General features: G+C 41.6%; 2 protein-coding genes across 3 annotated transcripts; both read left to right on the top strand.

Moving 5' to 3' along the window:
* Positions 1-6,596: 6,596 nt before the first annotated feature.
* On the top strand, positions 6,597-17,712 carry NMI (N-myc and STAT interactor). Its single transcript, XM_056349011.1, has 10 exons — positions 6,597-6,757; positions 7,891-7,941; positions 9,494-9,562; positions 9,848-10,006; positions 11,477-11,584; positions 13,195-13,357; positions 14,312-14,418; positions 14,534-14,726; positions 15,380-15,486; positions 16,452-17,712. The coding sequence occupies exons 2-10, from the start codon at positions 7,897-7,899 to the stop codon at positions 16,638-16,640; spliced, it is 1,140 nt and encodes a 379-aa protein (XP_056204986.1). The 5' UTR covers positions 6,597-6,757; positions 7,891-7,896; the 3' UTR covers positions 16,641-17,712.
* A 1,437-nt stretch (positions 17,713-19,149) lies between these two features.
* Positions 19,150-23,453, top strand: RBM43 (RNA binding motif protein 43). Of its 2 annotated transcripts, XM_056349014.1 has the most exons (4): positions 19,150-19,274; positions 20,893-21,091; positions 21,596-21,690; positions 21,772-23,453. In XM_056349014.1, the coding sequence occupies exons 2-4, from the start codon at positions 20,971-20,973 to the stop codon at positions 22,513-22,515; spliced, it is 960 nt and encodes a 319-aa protein (XP_056204989.1). In that variant the 5' UTR covers positions 19,150-19,274; positions 20,893-20,970; the 3' UTR covers positions 22,516-23,453. The 2 variants fall into 2 exon arrangements, with proteins under 2 accessions (XP_056204989.1, XP_056204988.1); XM_056349013.1 differs by lacking the exon at positions 19,150-19,274 and having other exon boundaries at positions 19,287-21,091.
* The last annotated feature ends 1,191 nt before the right edge of the window (positions 23,454-24,644 follow it).

The following is a 24,644-nucleotide window of genomic DNA, read 5'->3' as shown; positions in this document are numbered from 1 at the left end:
TAAAAAGAAAAAAAGAAAAAGAAAAAGTAAAAAGAAGAAAAAGAACAAAAAAAAAAGGGAAAAAGAAAAAGTAACAAAACCCATGAAATCTTATACATATATACATATACTCTGGAGGGCCTGTCTGTGGAGGTATCCCTGTGGAGAAGGAAGTGGGATTTCCACAGAAGAGTAAGAAACAGCCATTGGTTAATCCTTGGCTTCACACTGAGCCTTTCAATTAAAAAAAGAGTAAAAGAAAATGAATTACATACAAATATCTGCAGGCAGGCTATTCAGCATTCTGCAACTTGGTCTCTGTTAAAAGACTTAAGTAAGGATGGAGGCAGAAGTTGGAAAGAGAAGTTGCATTCTCTAAAAATGTGAGCTTTTCGTTTTTACTTGATTTTCCCAGTTAGGCTAGGTTTGTTAAAGCTTACAGAAGATAAGACTTGGAATATCAGTATACAATTTATAAAATCCTAAGGTTTGTGTGAATTGGGCATTGAGGTGAACTGACCAAACCAGTGGTGTTAATAAACTAAACCTAATACATTCAATTCTCATTAACAGTTTTTCAGGGAAAGTGAACTTCCTTCAGCATTTAGAATTCTGAGTTTTTTCAGTAATACAGTAAGGCCAAAGCTATATAATACTGGGATTACTTTACTTCCCAGAGATATCCTCAACATAAGCAATTCTCATGTTTTAATTTACACATATTTACTTCTTAATTTATCTCATCTGTACCACGTCTTTCTATTTAAGACAGAACCTTATCTGCTTTACACTCAGTAATTGTTTCCTTCACGAAGAATGGTCTATTTTAAATAATTTTTGGAAATTAAAAAAAGGAGGAAACCTCAAAATCTCTTTCAAAAAGCATTTCCAGAGACTAAGGCACTTATTTAAGCATTCCCCAAAAGATTATCTCAATAAAGTATTTGTTCAGAAATCCTGCTGACTCCAAAGTTTGGCAAGAAACGGAAAGGATCTTTTTTTCATACGGGCAATTTCAGAATTGGTCATTCAGGCCAGAGACAGACCAAAGAAACACTTTGCCCTCTGTTACAGTCTACGCCATGTCCAGTGGTTAGCCTGGGACACACCTGGGATCTTCAGAGACAACATTTTTTATTCCTAAGGAACATAAACTATCGATTTCTATTCATTAATCAAATCACATAGAAGCATAGAATAATACTATTGACAGGCACGTCTCCTCTACCCTCTCTCTTACTCTCCTACTCTCATTTATGTCTTCTCACTGTAAAACGGCCTGTACACTGGAATTTATTCTGCCTATATAAACCAATAATCCTCACTAAAAAAATGTTATTTGAAAGAAGTATTTCATTAACACACAGTGATCTATAGCCAAAGAACTGGAATGTGATTCAAGCCTAACAACATGCATCTTAGATGATTCCTTCTTCATTGTTTGCTTTCTAGCACTCGTGCTGGGACTGTTTACTAAACCACTGCATTGCCTCATAGTACTGTGTTCTGGGACACACATCCTCGGGAAGCTGAAACATTCCCAAGTCTTGCTGGACACATTTCAGAGCCCTTCCTGTAAGGAATGTAGACTGGTATATTTATTTAATAATGCTGCTTGTGTTGGAAATGATCTTGTACATTTATAAGAGGCAGATACTTGACATCTAAAGCTGCTGGATGTTCGTTGCCAGATATAGTTTTCTCTCTTGCCTTGCTGGAAAAATGGACTGAAAGAAGGACTATGTTTTGTGATGCCGAAAATGTAGGCCCCTTGAAACAAAATCTGGAGCCTCCTCTATGGCACTGAAGCACCCTATGCCACATCAGACAATGAGGCTGTATTTTGATGAATGCTCTAAGCTATGTCACGCTGGCAGCACCACTGAAATAAGTTGTTATTCACCCCTGCTGAGACTACTGACCCTGCTGCATGCCACCCCCTCCTGGGATGGCACACTGTTTTTTGACCACAGGATGAACTGGACTGGAGAAATAAGCCAGCTAAAGCCAGCTTTGCTCAGGGTTAGTTTTTAAGCTGGTTCATTTCCCAGTCTAGATTGCCACGTGGCTGCACAAATAGGCAGGATACAGGAGAAACAGGGAAAAGAAGGGTAGATAGGACAGTTTCTTTAGAGACACCACTACACTATCTGTGTGTTCTTGGTGTCTCTTTGGCATCAGGGTTTGATGAACTACAGACTTTGGCATCTCAGCAATGTGACCTGGAACTATTCTTGTGGTGATTTTCAATGCTGCTTAGAAGTCTGTGCACTGGACAAGATACCGCCTACAGTTACTAAGAATACAGTAAATGTAAGGTTCAGATCTGCTCCTCTCCAGGGCCTGGCATTGCGCCAAGGATAGAAAGAAGAAATTTTTATTTGCCCAGGGTTTGTAGCATGTTTTTTTCCCCAATAACTTTGTGGGGATCACTAAGGATGGGAAGTGGTACAGCAGTCATCATTCCTTCTAGGTAGGCTAGCTGCCAGACAAAGTGCAAAGGACTGGGGCACCTGGGTTCACTGGGCTCACAGAGGTCAAACACATTTCTCCTGGTTGCTGGAACAGTGCTTTTACCACATGATACTAGTTGCTGTGGTACATGAGATCTTTGTTCTTAGAATGTGTGTAAACTTCCCAAAGAACTCAGGAAAAAAAAACCAGTCATAAACAGGAATCATGATTGTACCCTGCTATTATTAGGGGAAGTATTTGTGTGATAATGCGTGAACAGAATACCTAAGCCGGTCCTTGAAGAACAATTTGAAATTTTATTTCTTTTTTTTTCCAGGCACTAATAATAATCTACAAAAGCATGAACCATTCTCCAGACTCTGCAAATCTTGAAGACAAGCAGGGAAGGCATCACTAGCCTCTGTTGGCTAGGTTTTGAAAGAAAGCACAAAATAAACTGGATAGTCATGGAACATTATTCTGTCTGAGTATGAAAGTAACATACACGCCATCAGAACACTTCCGTGGCTGAATGTGGCTTCTAAGCATTATCAAGCTAAAGCACTCAGAACTGCCAACATTAAGATGCTACTAGATCTGTTTGAAGAATGAGACTCCTTTGCAGCTGGGGTACCTCAAGGATCAGACGGGCACTGAGCAGGATTTTCATTACGACAGTTATGATCTAAGTACCTGTCCTGGTTTCAGCTGGGATAGAGTTAATTATCTTCTTAGGAGCTAGTACAGTGCTGTGTTTTGGCTTTGATGTGAGAACAATGTTGATAAGGCACTGGTGTTTGTAGTTGCTGCTAGATAATGTTTATACTAAGTCAAGGACTTTTCAGTTTCTCAGGCCTTGTTAGCAAAAAGGCTGGAAGGGCACAAGGAATTGGGAGGGGACACAGCCAGGTCAGCTGACCCGAACTAGCCAAAGAGGTATTCCATACCATGGGACATCATGCTTGGTATATATACCTGGGGGGGTTGGCTGGGGTGGACAGACTGTTGCTTGGGGACTGGCTAGGTATATGTCAGCAGGCGGTGTGCAGTTGCATTGTACACCATGTGTTCCTTTCTTCCTTTCCTTCTGGATTTTATTCTTCTCTGCCCCACCCCCCCTTTCATTATAACTATTATTGTCATCATTGTTATTATTGTTCTTTCATTTTTATTCTATTTCAATTATTAAATTATTCTTATCTCAAGCCTTGAGTCTTACATTCCTTTCCAATTCTCCTCCCCACCCCTCTGGGTGAGGGGGGAGTGAGTGAGTAGCTGCATGGTACTTAATTACCAGCTAGGGTTAAACCACAACAGTACCTAAATTGCATTTATTTCCTTCATTGGATTGGTTCTAACTTTAAAAGAACCAAAATACTCTCACTCTAAAGGTAATGCCATGAGATTCTTAACAGTAACTGTCCAGAAGCTGCGGGATGGTCAAATTGTTTTGGTACTGATAAAAGGTAAGTGTATGGCTGTAAACCTTCTTCCAGCTTAAACAGTATTTCCTGCTGCAGATGTGTCCTAATCCTGTGCTGCCAGAAGGGTCATGGCTTTCTTTTGAAGTTGCAAGTTCAGATTTCTAGGCTCATCAAGACTATCATTTTCCTGAAGAACAAGTTTAGTATCAATGCAGACTGCTCAGAGAAATCCCGAGAGTTTTAAAGCTCCTTGTAGTCTATGCTACACTTCTTGATTTTGCCTTTTAGCTAGATTCTTCAGTTAGGAAATCAATGCTTTTCCTTTTATTCTGATTCATATGTGGTTAACACCAGAAATTCACAGCACAGCAGAAATCAATTAACATATCAACTCTGAGTCAACTCCATTTCAGTTAAGGAACCTGGCCCAGTTCAGTATCTCCAAGAAATTTCCTTCACCAAACAAGCACAAACACAATCCCAAAGCAGGCCATATAAACAGATTGGCGTTGCCGCATTCCCTGGAGCTCAGAGAAATAAGGCTCTTTCAGATCAGCAGTGACTTTCCCACATGACCATGGTTACTGGAGAACAGCCTGCCACTCTGACATTTAAATCTGAAATCTGATGTACTTAGGTCATATCATAATCACCTCCTCCTCCCTGGCTACTCCAGCTAAACCTCTCCCTTTTACTCATTAGTAACCAACTTTGTGTTTATAAAGCAATAGTAAACATAGTTATCCATTGTCAAAGCAGAGAATGATTTAAAAAAAAAATCTCGAATACAAGGTCATCCACTTATCTTAAAAAACATTTGAAACTGCCATAATAATTACACCATGGGTAAAATTGCCACTCAATTCGGTGGCACAAGGTGATTGCTATCCAAGCTGAGTGCAACCCCAGACTCCCTTTGTATAGTCAATGAAAACAAAAGTTCTGAAAACCTTGAACTGGCTGTTCTTGTGCCGGCCTCCTCAAGTGTGCATGCAGAGCCCGACCGATTCCACTGCACTGCTTTCCTGCTATACAGCCCTTCCTGCTCCTTTTGAGGGTAACATTTAAAAGAGTAGGCAGCTTAGTTTTAAAGGAAACCCGAAAGCAGTATGCTTTATTTTTTGCTTGGCCTAGGACATAGACACTGCCCAAATTTTATTCATGACTGCAATGCATCTATGATGAGTACCTAAATAGATAGTAAATCTTGAATTTAGTCAACTGTGTCAGACTGATTGTCTAGAATCTTGGGTGCATTTTGTGCTCCTGAATCTAAGAGCTATTAGTGAAAGACGTGGTACTTTCACCCACCCATGCTGAAGCCCACACACTTCATACCTGCCACCTGACAGCTCCCATCATAAGTCTTGTCTGTCCTAGCAACATGATCTGTGCAACAAAATGTGTCACAACTCTCTCAGGATGCGTAAGACTCTTTCCTTTAGTTACCTACCTGAAGAAGGATCAGTCAGTAACCAAAGCTTTTTCCCCTCCCCTTCAATGAGTTGCCAGTGCTCAAACTGATCATCACAGAAATAAAAATATTTTTTCCCCAAAGCAGCTCTTCCCTGAAATCTCTTTCAAAAATGAGTGCCCACTGGCTAACACAGCAAATGCTTGCAACCACAAGTCACTTCATACCAGTCCACATTTCATGACTTCTCTAAGCTGACTTGCATCCTAAAGCTCTCCTCCCTTTCTTTCTCTGTGCTGGAGGGAGTTGTCAGTTTGGTTCCCCAATCCAACTCACCAAGCACACACTGTGGTCAGCCAAAGGACTTGAAAAAAAACTCAAAGAAACCTTAAACACTTACTGCAGAATGAAGTTGGTGTCGCCTGTAGACTGCCCATCGATGACTTTGTTGCCTGATTCTAGGTGTGTCTGCCATGAAGCATTTTTACGACTCTATATACTGAAGGGTTTATACATCAGCTGTGCTCCCCTAGGAAGGTGGATGAAGCCCTCTGCTTGGTAAAAGATGGCTGCCTGCCCCTGGGCCCTCACCCCCTGCCCCATGATGGTGGGCTCCCTCCGAGATGGTGGGCTGCTGCTGTCCCAGGGAAAGGGCCACATCACCACCATCTGCCACATGGTATTCCAGAGTTTGTCCAGAAATTATTTCTTTGAATGTGGCACCTCCATCACCAAAGGGCCTTTCTGTCACTGCATGCCTTTTGCCACAGCCTGGTAAGAAAGACCTCTTCCTTGTAATAGAAACATGTAACTCCAGAGAATGTGGCTTAAAACAAACAAATGAATAAATGAATGAAACAAATTTGCCAGGATTCACTTGAGGATGCCAAGTCTTGATCAGTTTACCTCACAGAAAAACCCGGAGGCCAAACCAGAACCTTCCAGCTGAGTTCAGAGATGGGTGAAAAAGAGGTGCAGTGGAGTGAGGCAATGGCCGCCTCGAAGCCTTCCTGCCCGCCCTGAAGGCCCGGCACCGGGCAGCCTTTCCCAGCACCCCGCCGCTCCCCACCTTTTCTGGGATTTTCCCCATTTTCCGTCGAACGCCACCTGCGGGTGCTGCCCACGGGCTGTCCGCCAGGGCTGCCTCAGCGCCCGCAGCCGCGGGGTGGCGGGAAGCACCCCGGCGGGACGAGGGAGGGCGGCAGAGCGCGTCGCCGCGGGCGGGTCCCGCCGCTGAGCGGGCGGTGGCGCACGGCGGCCGCCCTCCTCCGCGTGATTTCCAGGAAGGCGGGAGGCGTCGCCCGAGGGGACGTGGGGCCCGGCAGTGTGACAGCGCGGAGGGGTGGGGGGCCGGCCAGCCCCTCCTCCGCCAGCGGCAAAGCGAAAGCTGCGGGGAGGTGGCCGGGTAGGGAGTGCAGGGGCTGCGGCGAGCCCGGCTGCGAGCCGAGGGACGTGTCGCCGTGCGGGGACCCGCGGCTACTGTAAGGTGTGTGAGCCCCGGCTGGCCGCCTGCGCCCGGGGGGCCGCCGCTCCCACCCGCTGGCAGCCGGCGCGGTGGCTCTGGTGGCGCCGGGCTGGTGCGGCCTTCCCCGCGGCCTCGGGGCGGCAGCGGCCTCCCCGCACGGGAGAGCGGGCTGGGGCCGCGCTGTCGCCCGAACCCGGGAGGCGAGGGGCTGCTGCGGCTCTGAGCGCGGCCCTGAGCCCGGCCTGCGGCCTCCCGGAGCGCCGGGACAGCGGGGTGGTGCGGCGGAGGCCGGCCTCGGCTGCCGGCCGGGCGCTCGGGGGGGGGGGGGGGGGGCAAGTGAAGGTGCTTCTCAGTTACCCAGCTTTACTCACCTAAATCAGGAATCGGTACCTAAGTCAGGACATTTTGGTTACTTAATGCAAACCAGAAAGGGATTCCTGGCTCCTCAAACCAAAGATGGCCTCAATTTTAAGCCTTGTTGTTGAATGTGGTTGGTGATGTCAGGTAAAAAACCAAGCTCAGAATTACCAGGTGAGAGCGACAGAAATGTCCCGCTGGGTCAGGACGAGGGCTGGCTGCTGCTCACAGCTGGACAGCTGTGCGACAGCATTGCCGGAGTGCCTCACCCCTGGCATGCTGCCCCGGCATCCGTGGGCTCCATTTGCTTGGGCACCTGGGTGCCTTGGCATCAGCGGGCCGGGAACGGGCCTAAACCGCTTTTTATCTGCCTCCACAAAATGTGGCAACAGATTCCAGATTTTACATGATCTGCTGTATAGAAGAAGTGCTTTCATTGGTGTGAAGCAGGTTTAAGGGTTATAATCACTGAAGCATAGGGCATATGGGATGCTAAGCATGTGTGTAACAGTACAAAAGTAGCATAAAGGTATGTACATAGGTTTCGGAACAGAAAAATTTAAGTTGTGCAATGCAGAATTCCTCACATATGTCTCTGGGTTTTATGCCTAGTAAGGAAGGAAGCTTCAGGTATCCAATATATATCACTTTTGCTTATAAAGTGAGACAACATTTACATTTAAAAATTCTTCTAGCGCAACACAGCTTCTGGTGCACCTTTCTGGTAGTCTATTCTGCTGGAAAAAAAAGTGCCAATACATGCAATATTATGATTTTTTTCTTTCCTGTTCCCTCAGGTTTCAATGGATTTAACAAGTCCCCCACTATCTTTAAAAGATAATGGTTTTGTAAGTATTTCCTGATGTACTGCTTGGAAAAAAATATCTGTATTTGACAATAGTATCTCTGAATGAAGGTTTGTGCAAGGACTGTTAGGGCAGTGCTTCTGAAACTTCTTGTCTCACTTTCTTCCGTCCTGTAGTACTTTGGACATTCCTTATTCCTGCCTCCTGTTTGCATAGGGAGAGGCCCATTCCAAAGTGTCCATTACAGATTCTGTTAGACTTTTTCTGTCCTACCTCACTTGCTCATCTGTCTCGGTGGAGGTTTCTCAGGGGAATTTCCTTTTTCCTGGTGCCTCCCTTGACTCAGTTCCTGCAGTGCGGCAAGTGGTTTAGATGGGATTTTCCCTGGGTTTTCTTGCATTCTCCATGTTATTTTTTTTCCTGCTTTCAGGTTGAAAACTATTGTCTTAGACCATTTTTCAGTAAAAAACAAGGATCCTTTCTTATCAGCTTCCAGCTGCAGCACGTGCATCCTTCTGCTTTCCTGCACTCAGTCCCTTGAGCGAAGGAATTTTTTTCTGGTTTTAAGTTATACGCAGATGGAGATTTCGCTGTTGCTTAATAGGTGTTTGAAACTGGACAAAGTCGTGGAAAAAATTATTTTATATTTTATTGTTTTTAGGAAATACCCAGCATTACCAAGAGAATTGACAAGATTATCTAATTTAGACCTTTTCCATGCCTAAATTTCGTGGTTCACATTCAAGTTTTATGTAATCTTAAATAAAAGGGAGGGATTGTTTCAATAGGTCTCTTTGGATTCTTTTTTTCTTTTCTGCAGAATATTGCAGCCATAGAAACAAAACAGAACAGAGAAGATTTTCTCTCCTCTTGGGCTTTATCCAATTGTAGTTTTCCCATGCTTGTGAGCTTCTGCAGTGAAGTACTTAAATTCTGAAGTGCTTCTTTTATCGGCTTCCTCCTGCTTGATGTTACCTTTCCCTGAGCCTAGTTTTGAAAATTTTTTTCTGTTTGGCCTGAATACTCTATACATTCTGTTAGAGGAACTGATGAGAAAGCATATAGATAAACATCTGTGGGTTTGATGGGCTTAGTTCCCTGTGGAAGAACATAGAGGCAACTTGTTTTCATTATTTATCAAAATATTAGCCTGTGAGTTAGGCAAATAATGATTACTGACCAGGATCTGTTTCTTACATTCTTGTCCTGTCCAGCCATTAAAATAGTTCAATGATTTGACCTAAGTGCCTGAATGCATTTTTAAAAATTATGTGATATGTGCTATCCTCTGGCATGCAGGTTCTAGGTTCTAGGAAGATAGAACTACAAAATATAATTGATCTCTCAAAATGTTTGACTTACCACAAATCTTGCCTGCATGTTTGGAGAAAAACAGCAAATGGGCACACAGGCAAAATACATAGGACTTTCATTAATGGACATACATTGAAAACTACTATGGCAAAATTCTTCATCCAGCTGCAAAGGGTTTTTTTGTTTGTTTGTTTTGAAGACTCATTTGAATTGTTTTATGTGTCTTAGTTACTGCCTAATAGAGGGAAAAACTAGTGTGTACCTCTTCTTTTTTCTCCAGAATGTGACAACCCCTGACCCATCAAAAGATGAGATGGAAAGACTTAAAGAAGAACTGAAGAAATGGAAGGCAAGTTCTATAAAGCATATAGAATTGTGAAAATTAGCTGAAAGATACTTGGAACGCCTTTAGTCTGTCCTTCTAAAATGAAATAAACTCTCCCCCAATTATATAACATCGTTGTCTAACTTGTTCTCTATTCTTCAATGCTACCTGCTTCTGTTGATCTCAACAGTAACTATACTTGTAAGTCTAAGAAAAATATTTACCCAAATATTAAAAATAAATAAAGGGCTTACTTAAGGTTTTGTATGTTACCATGGAAGAAATTTTTTTTTTCTTTTTACTATCCAGGAAAGAGTTGAAAAAGCTGAAAAAACAAAAGCTCATCTTCTTTTCTGTAAATTAAGTGCTGATAACGAGTATGATAAAGCAGAGGAGGAGCTGAGAAAGATAAAGGACCTTCAAGAGAAGCAGCATAAGGACATTATTATGCCTAGGGACACTTTTGAGGTATGGAGAAGCCTTACTTACAGCTGTTAGCATTTGTGGAGTTGTGAAGGAGGTGTTGATTAGATAAAATAAGAGTAATACTGCCTTTTCAGTTTAAACAGCTTTACAGGTTTGCAGACTGTATGACCAGCATGTTCTACACATAGTTTTTCAGTGACAGATTAAGAACCAGTGCAAGAAAATAAGTCTTATGGCAATGTTGGAAGAGCAAAGGCAAAACTGAGACCTGTTTTGTACAGAGGGTGAAGACTGACAAAACCACTCTTCCAAGATTCTCCACTAACAGATGAGTTACAGCTTTGTGTGATGCATATAAAATCGAATGGCTTCATTCCAGTGCTTTGGCAACTCCTAGCCCATCTTGCAAGATGTTACAGCACCCAGGGGATTAACATTTAAGTGAAAATGAGTTGGGCAAGAGCCAGAACCTGTTTGAAGAGGGCACTTCTTTCTAGAAATAATTGGTTCTAGAACTGACTGGTCATTACCTCAATGTGCCACATGCAGTTGGTACAGTAACAGGCTAAGTTTGCATAGGCTGTCAAAGAGGTGGTTTCAGCAAAGTTTGGTTTGGTCTGTAAATCACTAGTGAGAAATTATGGCTTCAATATTGCCAGCTATTACATATAATTAATAGGTTAAGTACATTCAGGTTGGTGTGAGATTTTTCTGAAAGCTGGCTTTGGTTCTGCAACCCTAAGTGTTTGGATTTTATATCCAGAAGAGATCGTTATCATCATCTAGCTTTTGGTTACATTGTCTCCTACTGATGGGAACTGGTCTTGTGATGTTCCCAAATGGGAACATTTGTCTCACATGGTTGATGACTTTAAAGGAGCCATCTGCTAATTGTGGATGGTTGGAGCTGACTAAGTCTGTGGTGTTTTGTTCTCATTCAGTTGTGTTCCCTGACCAGGAAATACTGGTTTTAGTTACATAGGCTTTGTGCCCATTTAGGATTCACTGGTGTGGTAAAAGTATGTAGCAGATAGGAGGCAGAAGAGGTGTTACTCTTCCTTCTTTATACTCCTTCAGCGAGGAAAAAGGCCGAGTGTATCAGAACTGTCCTCACCTGGTAAACTTTTCAGAAAAGGGAAAAACTTTTACTAAGATCACACATGGTACAAAAAATAAAATGTTTGTGTGTTGACGTAGGATCTGACCTTGCATGTGTAAGGAACTGATGTAACTATGGAAAAGCACTGTGCAATTTATGGTACACTGTATGTACTTGGAAACACTAATGCCTCTTTTCAAAAACCCTCTTACTGTAATGTACTTTGACTGAAACTGTTCCTGGGTGAGTGAATTTACCTTGCAGATAGTTAAAGCTATGCAAAAAGTGTATCATGCATGGCTGTCATGTAGAATAATTAAACGTTGAAACTGTTTTTAATGTCTAGAGGTTTTGTTGAAATATATTTTTGTCTTTTGTGTGTTTAATTTTGCCTTTAATACTCTGGGCTGTAGGAAGAACTCTGTCTACTAAACCAAGAAAATGCGATGCTTAAGAAAGAAATTGAAAAGCTCAAAGAAGACCTTGCAGAATGTAGTTTGGTGCCTTTGCGGGATGGTCAGGTAAAGTTTGAAACATTTTGCAGTTTGTCTTTTGGAAGGGCACATTTTCATTTTGCCATTCTAGACTGTTGGGACCAGTCTTCAGCATTTGAACCTCTACTGATTTCAATATGAAATATAATCTGAAGTTTTATTTTCTGATTTTACCTGGCAAGATAATGGGAGGTAGGTAAGAATATGGAAATGAATACAAGCATATGAGATCCTTAAAACACGAGAGGAATGAAGACAAGCAGAAAACTTTTAAATGGAAGACACTGGAATAAAAAACCCACATAGCATTAGTAGTTGTCAAGTAATCACATTTTATATTTCTTGGGCAAGAGGATGGCAGAAAGGTAATAAGTCCATCATATGGCAAATGTAGCATTTATTTTAGCCTATATTGAGCTGGACTTGATTATAGTCTCTCTTGCGGTACTCCAAATCAGAAGTAACTCAATTTGCCACCAGATAAATATCAGTGATACTAAATAGATTTAAACTCAGGATCCAGAGTGTCTTTTGGTGAAACTGCTGCAAATTCTGAGGTGTTCAGGAATTAGAACTTCTGTTATGGAAATTTCAGCTTTTAAAAACCTGTTTTTATTTTGAATTGGAACAAAACCAGATATTTTGGGGACTTTACAGTAAAGTGAAAGCTGATTTTTTTTTTTTTGTTTATACAGAGATTGAAACTCTTATAGAAGTGTTACTTTATTTAATGTTAACAATATTACAGTTTAGTTTTAGCTTTCTAAATGACATTTCTAGGTTTAGGAGATGTCAGTTAAGTCTGGCCTCCTAAATTTCCTAGGCAGTCATTGGGCTGGGCAAGGCTATCGCAGAAGGAGATTGGGTGTAGACCGGGACCTACACCCAGTGTCTGAATTATCTTTAGGAAGAGTGTCTCTCTTACCATTGGCACAAGAGGAAATGGAAAGAAAGCAGGCTTACAGATAAGATGCTAGTTGTGAAGATAAGTGGCAGGAATGCTTTAATTACTCTTGTTATTTTATCTTGAGACAAACCAAGATATTTTTCTTCTACACAGGTTTTTATTTTGAAGTTATTATGTAAAGGGGAAAAAAGAGTTATCTAAAACTCCCTAAAGTCTGTCAAAGCAGCCTTTCTTAACCAACATTTTAATGAACAGTTCTAATTTATCCTAGTTACAAAATATGTGGATATTCTTACCTGTTTTACTAAGATGGCAACATACAAAGCTGTTTATTGGCAGACTTCCCATTGCTGTAGAGTAGTGATGCAATTAGGCAAAAATAAATGGCAACACAGTGACTGATGACTTAGCTACCAGAAGTACCTTACTTCTGTAGGTGGAAATCCCTGTGGTCTTCAACTGAAAATTTACTGTGTAAGGTCACGTTTCAGTTCAAAGTTAATTAAAGGGGAAAAAAAAAACCCAATTCACATCTCATTGACAAAAATAGACAAATACAACTAGTCAGTTCATTAGAAATACCTGTTTCACCAGCCATGACTTCAATCTGCTTGACTCTTAAATTTTGAAAAAAAAATATATATGCAGCACTTCAAGAAAAGACTATCGTTAACTTTTCTGTTCTGCAATATATTACAGAAATTATTTTTTTTTCATTCTAAAATACTAGATTAAAAAAAAGGTAGCAGAAATGAAACTGAAGTTTACTCACATGGAAGACATGAAGGATAATTATCAAGATATGAATACTCACTGTGTTTTTCGTGTAACTACAAAAATCCCATTCAGACTGAATCAAAACCAGGCACTGCTTACTTTTGAAGATGAAGAAGGTATGATGCATATTTTAAGTATAAAATTAATGTGTCTGATGTATTTCATTGCCAAAGTGAAAAGATTTATATAAACTTCTTTGGGGAAAAAAAATCAACAACAGCCAAAGAAAGAATACACAGAGAAGCTTTCACTATTATGATACCCATCAGTAGAAGAAAATTCTTGCAGGCACTCTGCATGTTTTTGTTGGATTACCAGATTTCTGCTCTCAACTAATGCAAACAGTACTTGGTGTTTGAAATTGGGAATGTTTCTACCTCACAGAGTATTGTCAAGAATGATTCAAAATGTTTTGACAGCAGAATTTGGTTATTTTCTTTACTCTGGGCAGTACCTTATACTGACAGCAGTTATGTTGGTTAAGTGTACACATCAGATGATGGGTAGATGTGAGACAACAGCGGGATGGTGCAGTCTGTAAGTTGCCTGCTTCCCACTGAGATGCTTGCTCTTTGGACAGCCTGGTGCCTGCCTACAAGGAGCCTGCAGGCAGTCTGGCTGCCTGCTCGGTGGGTCACTCCATTCCGCAAGTATATTCCAGATACAGAGCTCGTGTCAGACACATTTCTTTCAACTAAAGTCTAACATTGCTAATGGGCATTTTCTGCACCTGGTAGTGATGTGTCTTTGATCCAAGGATATTTTAAATGAAATATGAAATGTCTAATATTAATATTTGATACAATGAGAGCATCTTTTGACAGTATAAAGATTTTGCTATTCTGTACTACCCTAAACATAGTGTAATATTTTACCTGTTGCCTATAACCAGTGAAATTTTATGGAAATAGACATGCCTGAAGACATGTATAGTGGGATGTGGTTGCTTGTTATTTGTTTCTCCTTTATTGTTGCAAAGGGAGATTTTACTTAAGAGACTGGGGAATAATTTTGGTTTTATAATGATTAAACAAGGCTTTTTATGTCTGAAAACTTGTGATTTTCCTTAGTTGCCCAGCGACTAATAAAAATGGGTAAGCATTCTGTGAACATGGACAACAAAATAACAGATGTGAGAGTGAAGCCTTTTACACTTGAAATGGGAATCAAATTTGAGGTAATCAATTGAAATATGAAACTATAAAGATATGAACTTGCAGTATTTAAAAAGCTTTAGGTTCAGGTTTTTGGGTGTTTTCAGTCACAAAGTGCACAAAAATTTTATTTCTTAGCTCCATGTCACTGTTTCTGGAAAGAAGATTAATGTTTCAGAAGTACCTGAGCTATCCATTCCTGAAGACTGGATGAGAGATAAACTCGAGTTGAATTTCTACAAATCTGAGCAGGGAGGAGGAGGGGAAATAGAAAATGTCGACTATGACAAGCAGTCTAGAACAGCTGTTATTACGTTCCTCAGACCTGGAGGTATAGTATGTAATTTTTTTAGCTAGATGTACAGGCCTTACTGTCCATTCTGTGTTCCATTCCATATTACATTCTATGTTAACTTAACCACCACATGTAGCAAATTCTTCCTGTGGAGAGTTAAGCACGTAAGGAAAAGATGTGGGTTTACCCACACATCTATACGTAAAGCAGTATTTAATCATATTCCTTTTTGATTAGACAAGACCTAATATGCTCTTTGCAACCTTTATTTTGTTCTTAACTTTGTCAAAAATCTATTTTTTCTTTGCATTGCTAGACATTTATATTGCAAAAAGAAAATTAGGAAAATGTGTTTGATTTTAGTTTCATGACAATGAAGTTAGACAGGCATTCAAATTGCCCAACTGTATGAAATTCTATGAAGATCCGTGGAGCCACATCCATTTAGAGCAGCTGCTTTAGATTTATTTCAGAAATTTTTGTGGGTATTTAATGATTTTGGAATTTTCTTTTGGAAATGCCAAATAAACTTTTTTAAAAATGCATATGAAGAATCTACAAGTGTGCTATCATATATTATCATATTTCTAAATCCATATAAGAAAGATGAGTCTGTTCTTTGATATACTTACAAAATACATTTTTGATTATATTACTCTTACTCCTCTTTTTCTCATTCTCTGTTACAGCAACTAATGGCTTTGTGAGATGTACCAAACATCCTTTCTTTGTAAATGGAAGGTGCTATAGGGTTTCTGTTTCCCCAAACACCGATGTACACTTGGAAAAGTTTCAGGTAAAAGAATCTAGTTCAGACTAACACCTAAATAAAAAAGATCCATGGGAAATATGAGATACGGGCAGAATTTTCGGTTCTGAGGACTGCAGAAGCTTTTGTGACATGCGCTTGGTGAAACTTAATAGCAAGTGTGAGTCTGCAACATGCTGCTCTGCTGATAATCTTGTTTTGCAATGTGAAAGCTGTAATTTATTTTAAAAGGGTGTGCGTGTCTTTCCTTGATCAAATTATATCATTACTTTACCATAATGTCTGTGCTAGACAGGAGGCAGATACTGAATTGTTTGTGAAGTAGGTTAATAGTAGATGCAACAGTGTTTTTCCAAGTCACAAAGCACTGTCATACTCACCCCTAACAAAAGGCCTTGTTGATATTCTCAGCAGAGACCCTTGTTCTGTGAAACATTTGCTCATTCATTTTTTCATTCACTCATTCAACGCAAATAATAATTTATTTTCCTGTAAAACCAGTCTGCTTGCTAATCGTATTCTCACTGAAATTGTCTTCTACTTTGTATGAATAGACTGTAATCAAGTCAATATTGTATATATAATCAGGCCTTTATAATTAAAGCATTGACTAGAGTGTGTGTGTTTATGAGACACAGCAGCATCTCTGCAGGTGTATATCATGTATTGGCATGGACTTTTATGGAACGATGCTGTCTGGAGTCATCAGAGATCCCAAAATTCAGTGTCTCTGCACATTAAGAAGTGTAGGACACAGCAGTTAAGGAGGCTCGGTGCATTGCCAATTGAACTCGGTAGTGTATGACAGGGTTCAGAACTGCTGCTGTTTTCAGTGACACAAATATACCACACTGTCCAAAGTCTTAAAACGTAATAAAAAATCCTAGCCATATCTGATCAAGGGTACTTTTGTTTCCAGTAACTGCCAGTTCCTTTAGATGTACATGCAAGAGCAGATGTGCAATACACATTTGGTTTTCTTTCCTCAATAGGTCTATTGTGGGATTTCTAAGAAGACCATTCTGTTGAAAGGAATTCAAGAGACGGAAGAGGATGAGGAAAGCGTACAGGACATGATTGAAATTCATTTTCAGAAGCCTAGTAATAGTGGTGGGGAAATAGATAAAATCAAGTATGTATCGAAAGGAGTAACATGGGTTTGTTTTGAGGAGGATACTTAGAATGCCATGTAGGAAATTGTAGACTGAACTCATGAAGATCTGGGTTTTCACTTCATCAGAGGCATTGAAATTTACATGGACGTTGTGCTTTAACATTCTGAAATTTATACTTGGAAAAAGAGGAGCTACCTGTCTTTTTGATTGTAACAGCACAGACTTTGCATAGAAATTCAGTAAAACTCACTGCTTTGTGTTCCACAGGTTCCTGATGAAAGCCATAGAAAATGCCTTTGCCAGCACTTGAAACTTAATCCAGGATTGCTTTCTGCAAATTACTGGGTTTTCTTTCTTGCAAAGTTTAGATAGGTTGCGTACTCCCAAGTCGGATAAATCTATTCCTTCTTGCATTTTGGTTACAAAAGCCATATGTAATCCCAATCAAAAGCCTCTTCACTGACTTGCTGTTTTAAAGTGCCATAGCTGCAAAAGGTAGCTCTGACAGAACTCCAGTCCTGCTGAGCCTGCTGTGTGCCACCACAACTTGCATACCTGAAAGCAGTTATTGTGTAGTTTCATAAAATACGCCTTATCAAATTATTGATAAAATTAGAATAGAAAAAGGGAGAGTACAAAAACATCACAGATTTACTCAAGGAATTGTACCTTTTAAGAAATGCCATGGCAGTAATACTGCTTTTAGCTGACAAAATACTGTTACTTCTCTTAGGATCTGATGCGAATTCTGCTGAGTTTCTGTCAAGTTAATAGTGTGGTTAATTGTTTGATTTTTATATTTGTTTCTACAATTAGATTTTTCCTCACTTTTGTTCATGATTTTATTTCCTTTAAAATATTACAGTTAAGAATTGAGATGATTGTTTAAAGCAATTGTAACAGTGCTGGGGAAACAGTCCGATGGCGAATGCTGTGTTTGAGGCATCTATTTCAGTGTGTGTGACTGGGCAGGCTCCTGGCTCTGGGAGGGTATGGGGAGAAGAATCAGTTGGGAAAAGGTGTATTGAGTTCAGGGCAAATTAATTTTTCAGCATGTAAAGTCCCCCTTTTGCTTGCAGTTTATCCTTCCAGTTCTCATTCCAAGAGAACTTTGAAATAAAATGGAAGTGCAAAGTCAGAGGAGGATTTCTTTTCCAAGGAGGAATGTTTTTCCTTTTCTGCTGTCGTCCTTTTTATTTGCTCCCCTTGGGGGCTGAAATGGTTTGGCAACCCTAACCTTAATTTCAAAGCAGCATGGGTCTAACATTGAAAATAACTTATTTTCATAGTATTTGACATCTTAGTATGCAGGAAAAAGACAGTGCACCAAACCAGTGCAAGAAGAGCACGACAAATACACCTCCGGTATTACTATTCTAGGAAACTGTTAGTGGGCAAATAGATACAGTTGAATATGGGAAACCAAAAGGCTGCTAGCACTGCAGTTGATTTTTGATTTGCTGCTGGCTGAGGTACGTGTGACTGTAGCACCTCTTGCTGTTTAGCGCATGCAAAGGCATGGATTGATTACCTGCCAGTATGGAATAAATTAAAAAAAAAAAGTAGTACTGGAGTATTTATGGAGTTTGTGTACTTTTGCATGGAACGATCTTTAAGATTGATGTTGGTAAGATCAGATGCCTTAAAAATAAAGGCTGGAAAAACCTGATGAAGGTAATAAACACTTTGGATTTTATCTGTACCTCACTAACAAATGTTGAGAAGTAAATCCTTAGAAAAAAAGTTTTACGTTTTCCTAGGGTATCACGGTGCATGGGAGTAGTGAGAAGCTATACGTTTTAAATCAATAGGCTTTAAATCTATAGGTTTCAAATTGAGCTATAGGTTTTTAATTGAGCTATAGGTTTAAAATCAAGGTGAGATGTTAAGAGACGTTGTAAAGCAATCAGTGTTTGCAGATATCTCTGTTTTCTCTCTGATGATGATGGTGGTTCGATGTTAAGAGCAGCAGTGGTGCCATATGAAGGCTGGAGAACAGTCTGAGGGATGACAAGCATGCGGCAGGGCCTGGGTGCCCTTTCTGTACATGCTCGTACCCTTTGCCCGCCCTTCCCTGCCCCTGGAGGTTGGACGAGGCGCCGTGCCCCTCCGCACCCGCAGCAACACCGGGTCTTTCCACGGCTGCAGCTCCCACCGGGAGCCGAACCCGGGGGCCAGCGGGCGGGCAGCCCTCCGCTGCGGGGAGGGGCGGGACAGCGCCCGGGGGCTTCCCGCCTCCCGACGAGCCCCCGCGGCGGGGCGGCGCGGAGCAGTCGTGTTCCCCCGGCTCCGCCGTTTCGCTTTCAGTTTCAGCGGGGTCGGCCGGGCCCGCGGCGGAGGCGCCGCACAGGGCCGAGGCGGCAGCGGAGCGACGGCTATGGCAAGTGTCTGCGCGGCGGGGCCGGGCCGGGCCGTGAGGGGATCGCCGGCCGCCCCTCTGCGGCCCTGGCGGCGGGAGGGCCCAGCCTTCCTCCAGCTGCGGGCGGGCCCGGGGGCAGCCCCCGCACAGCGGCGGGCGTAAGGGCCAGCGAGGGGCGCGGGGCGGCGGGATGGGGGCGCGGGAGGCGCGGCGCCCCTCACGGCAGAGGGCAGCCCTCGGCGCACGGCCCGCGCCCCCCGCCCTCCAGAGCTCTGCTTTCCCTCGCACGGCTCTTCAAAATTCCGTTTCTTACTAACGGTGAGGACCGGTGAGGCCTGTGGGTAAGTCTCCATATCGGATCGCTTTGTGGGCGGCCATCCGTGTAGCGGTCTTACCGAAAAAGCGCCGAACGGGTGCCCTGACGGGTACCGGTGCCCAGCCCAGCACAGCTCCTCGCCTTGCCGCCGAAGGCAGCCTTGACTCGCAAGTGATTCAGCACAAACGAACTGTGTGTTCACAGGGTGGTTTTCTTTCTTTTTTTCTTTCTTTTTTTCTAACCCCAGTAGTAGGCATGAGAGTTGCTCCAAAATACCAGCTGGCAAGGTGTGAGATGCTGTCTGGCAGTTGAGTGCTCCTGCTCGTGCGCGGGCTGCGCAAAGTGTGAGAAAATCCTGCGTATAGCTCCGTCAGTCTCAGAAGCACCCTGTTTATATTCTCTTCATGTTGTCTCATTAGTGCAGAAACTTGCTTTCACATGAACGTTACCACCAAAATAATTGCCCGATACAATTAAAGCTCCTGGCTCTTTAAATTTGATGGGTGATAAAGGCCTCATGTCTTTATGAATTAAAAGCTTGCTTGGTTGCAGTGTCTCATTGAATGTGGCTCCTCACTCCCTTCAGAAACACTGCTATGGTGGTCCACGAGGCTTTTGATGCACGTCAACGAAGCATTCGCCCCCAGCAGCGCATTCTGCAGACTTTATAACTGCTGTGCTGGCCCTAATGTATTATGCAGCCCAGGTCCCAAAGAAACTTTGTAAGGGATGTCTGAAGAATTTAGATGGAGCGACTGACCTCAAGTACAGCCACTGAAGTTACTGACCATTCCCATGAACGCTGCCACGCAGACATACTAAATTATTTACTTTCTTCCAAAAAGTCAATGGGCTGTTACAAAATTTACTTGGTGGTCCACCCTTTACAGTAACTCTGCTGTGATATTCCCAGTGAAATATTACTGTTTATGTCTGTGTAATGAGAATGGAAAGAAAACATACTTTTCTTAACAGGACATGGATGCAAATCCTATTTAGGATGGGTTTTGTGGTTTGCAGCATTGGGAGGTTTTGCTCTGATGAAAATCATGTGTGTAGTTAGTTGTTTTACGCACTGCGAGTCTCAGATGACTGGGATTATGTTCTTTCAGTTTAACAAGGTTATCCATTTAGTAAGTGGAGAGAGATGAATCGAGCACAACCCCTAGATCCCAGCTCTCATGAATTTAATAAGTAAGGACAGTCTGAATCTCACCCTTCCACTCTGAAAAGACAGTCCTTACTGAACAGTACATGCAATTAAAATTTTCATTCTCTTCAAATTTAGGATATTAGTATGAGAGGAAACAAACTTCTCAGCGTGACACTGGACCTTTCATTTGAGAAACTGTTAAATTAAGTTCTTAATTTTACTGGTGTAGGAAAAGAGGATACAGAGGAGGTGTAAATTGCACTTCAGAGTCAGGCCGGGTTTTTTACTGCACAGTCATTAAAGGTGCCTGAGTGAGTCTGGCGTACACTGGAGTCTGATTCACCGGTCTTCTTAATTACCTACTAAACATGCATGTTGTCTGTGCAAAAGGAAGGGGAGTCGCTTCAGCGATGGAGGTGAATCTGGGTAACCTCTAAGGGAGGTCACTGGTACTCCTTGTGTTTACAGCATGCCATGTTTCTGTGTGCAGGCGACGGGACAAGCTGCTAAATCGGCAAGGACGGTTGTCATCACTGGTGTTCCAGATGGCCTTCTGCACAATGATGTCATGACTGACATACTGATAATTCATTTCCAAATGTCAAAGAATAACGGTGGAGATGTGGAAGAAGTTATGTATCCAACAAAGAAAAAAGGAGTTGCATATGTAACTTTTGAAGATCAAGAAGGTATTTAGATTAATGTACTGTAGTAAATACAGCTGTCCCCCAAAGAATTAGCCCTAGAATGTTAACCCTAAACCAGATGATTTTAAATTGTTTACTGGTACTAGGGTTCTGTAGAACTGGGAGGCTAACACCTCTGTGTTAGTCAAAGTTTTTGGATGTTATTTTTGTTCATTGAAGTCTTGAGTCTACACAGGCTTCATGCAAAGCATTGTTGTTTGTTTTGAGGAATAAATTTATACCATGCATAACAGATACGACTTTTATAGTTGTGCTTTTGAGAATAAATCTCTGCCAATTAACATTCTAAGATGACAGGCTTCTGTCTCTGAACAGTTTTGGCTAATACATAAAATATTAAGCAACCATATGGAATTGTCTGCATGTATGTATGAGAAATTGCAAGGGAAAGCATCAAGAGAAAAACACCCATGAAGTGTTCTGCCATCAGACTTGCAATGACGCATTATTTTACTGCTCAACAAGTGAAGCTGGTTTTCTCTTTAGTTGTAGAGAGTGTTCTAAAGAAGGATGAACATCGACTAGAAGACAAGAGACTGTCCAGATACTATCCGCTGAAAGTAACCCGTTACTGTGAAAATGTAAGCTTATATTTAATTTATCTAGTTGTACTTTGATTGCTATGTTAACCATTACATAACTTCTCTAATTCAAAATTCTAGGTCTTCAGCTCTGTCACATCTGTCCTCAATATGTCTGTTTTCAAAGATCAATTTGTTTTAGAAGATCTGATACAAGAAATTAAAAAGAAGAGCACAGCTTTGCACTTTGGTCCTTTGCAATCCAATGGGCATATTTCTGTTCAAGGGTCATTTCCAGCAATCAAATTGCTCAGAGACTTTCTCTTACTAAAAGCAAAATCCCTTTCAGAGAAGAACAAAAGAGAAGAAAGTCAGTCCTGTCAGAGACGAGGGAGGAGGCTACAGCAACACAGACTTACCATGGAGATGAGTAATTTCGTTCGTGATGCGGAGGGGGAAAAACAAATGGTTGTTCTTGACACAGATATATTTCACTACATGAAGTACTGTTTCCCCAGGACATTCCTAGTAAATGATGATGTTGTAATTTCTGACATCACTGATGGTGATATAACTACAGTATATATTGAGAATGCTGGAAGTAGGTCTGATGTGAGACAGGTATTAAAAGTCAAAGAGAAAATTGAAAATAAGTTTATAAAACTCCATAACTTTTTACGTAAAGAAAGGATCTACTTTGAGGAGCACACCAGAAATGAAAAGCAGAGATGTAAATGGGCATGTGAAAGTCTAAAACCCCATTACCCTTATGTTTTGGTCATTCCTTATGATACTCACATTGATGTTATAGGAAATGCCGCTGAGATTTTTGCATTTACAAAGGAAGTGAGCAAGAAGATTCAGAGCCTGTTTCAAACCAGGTAGAAACTTAAGTATTGATGTTGATTACACATTGTGCTTCTCACACGGACTGTCCTGGTGCAACCTGTGCACCTCCATGTCACTGCAGATCTCCTGTGTTTCTCCCACTCACAGGCTGGGTAAGTTTGCACATAAGATCTCTATCTCTCCTGAGCTTCGAGACGAAAGAAGTTAGGCTTTTTCTGCCCAGATACAGCCACCTTTTTTCCTTTCATTAACTGCGTTCTGGGCACATGCACACTCATTCTGTCTTGTTGTCAGGGAGCATATGACAACAGAATTTTTTTAAGAGTTCTCAATTAGCATAAGAACTCAGACTGACAAAGCTGGGTGAGCCAACCTGATAGGAAATGCTGCATGGAGGATGACTTATGTTTCTTTGTGCAAAGAGATGACCACTGAAAACAGGAATGGTGTCCTTTTTCTGTTGCCTTTATCTGCAGAAGGAAGTTCTCATCATTGAGATGCACAAAGAAGATCAGCCTTTGGCACCTGAAGGGATTAAACGCTTATTAAATTTGCAGGCTTGTCATGTCGTGATAAAGACCTGAGAAGGTGGCATTGGAACTTCTTCACAGTAGAAAATAAGTGAGTTTGTTTTCATAGGAGCAATAACTTTTTTTTTTCCCCAGCTGTAACAGCATCAGCAGCATCCCTTGACAGCATGTTATTTAGACAGGAAGTTTTCATGTGGAAATCTTGGGGTATTTAGACTTTTGAATCAGTTTTTTGATTATGCAAATCCGATTCTATATCCATTACAGGGTCCGAATACCTATCCTAATTTAGGTGTTTTAGAAAATGGATTTAGAAAATAACATCTGTTTTGTGATAACAGTGTGTTCAGAATACTGTCTCAAAACATGCAGTGGACCAGCTTTTTTGTTGTATGTGCTGGAAAAATTTTAAGTTTTTGTCATTAAAGAAACTAGTTATACAAACTATTGCGTCCATGTTCTATTAACCAACCCCCAGACTTCTGGTTGGAGGCCCAAATTAATTCCTGAGAAAGGCTTTAGGCATTTTCTTGTCATGACTGATTATCCATTGCAGTTATGCCAATGAAAGATAAAGTTGTTAAAACCGTGCCAATGCTGTGTATTAAAATATGCAGTTGAAGTGGGAAGATGATGAGCTTAAGTACTTTGCTGAATTGGAAGGGGAGGAGCAGTATTTAAAGGCTTAATCTCTTTCAAGTTCTGCTGGAATCCATAGGTTCACCGAAGGGGTCAGAGATGGGGTGGAAGACGGATGCCCAGAGGCAGGCCCTGGAAGAGCCCCTCTTCCGTACCCTGTGGAGCGCAGACAGCTCTCTAGTGCCGGGCTGGTGGTTTCAGCTGCTCCTCATAGAGCTTAAGCAAAGATGGAAAGTTTTTCAACCTTATAAAAGAGAAAATCCTGTATAAAGGATAATCCTTTAATGAAATTAGTGAGCTTTTCTAGTGTCTTGATTGGTCTTCCCTTTTCTGAAAAGCCTGGGTTTTCTGATTCCTAACAGTATTATTTCCTGTTCACTTCAATAAATATTTAGGGCTAGACTGGTAAGCAACTGGCATTGATGTTAGTTTGAATCCTGACTGGTTACTGCTGGCTGGGTGTCGCTTTTTGAGTCAGGTTTGACAACAGAACAGCTTGCAGCACCAGTACAGGTGTCATTCGGGTCTGGCTGGCAAGCAGGCCATTTTTACTGGACGGTTTTCAGTCAATAACTTAAAATCTTGAAAACATCACATTTGAATAAGATTTTATTGTTGAATCCTGGTTCAGTCATGACAGCCTCTCTTCAGATTCACTCCTCAAACACCCCTTTGCCACAGTGGCCTTGGCAGTGCCTGGCTGCTGAGCGCGGGGCCTTTCTCACCCGCTAGCCAGCATTGTCTCATTGTTTCCCCAGCGCTCTCCCATCTGCTGTCTCTGGTCTCATACTGAGGATGTCATTTCTTTAGACAAAAAGAGCTTTGCCATGGTTGTTTTGTTTATGGAGTGCCTAATAAATGGGGGTCTGGGTCCAGGGTGGATTAGTACATAGTAGCTATTGTTATGCTCCAGGCTTTCCAGGGCTACCTTTTCATGTCAGATTTGCATCGGCATCAGCCAGAAACACCCCACCTTTGTCACCTTCGATGGTTCCT

This window comes from Falco biarmicus, chromosome 8 (genome assembly GCF_023638135.1).
Source record: "Falco biarmicus isolate bFalBia1 chromosome 8, bFalBia1.pri, whole genome shotgun sequence".
Taxonomy (NCBI): Eukaryota; Metazoa; Chordata; class Aves; order Falconiformes; family Falconidae; genus Falco; species Falco biarmicus.
The sequence above is the reverse complement of the archived record's forward strand: the minus strand, read 5'-3'. Positions and strand labels throughout refer to the sequence as shown.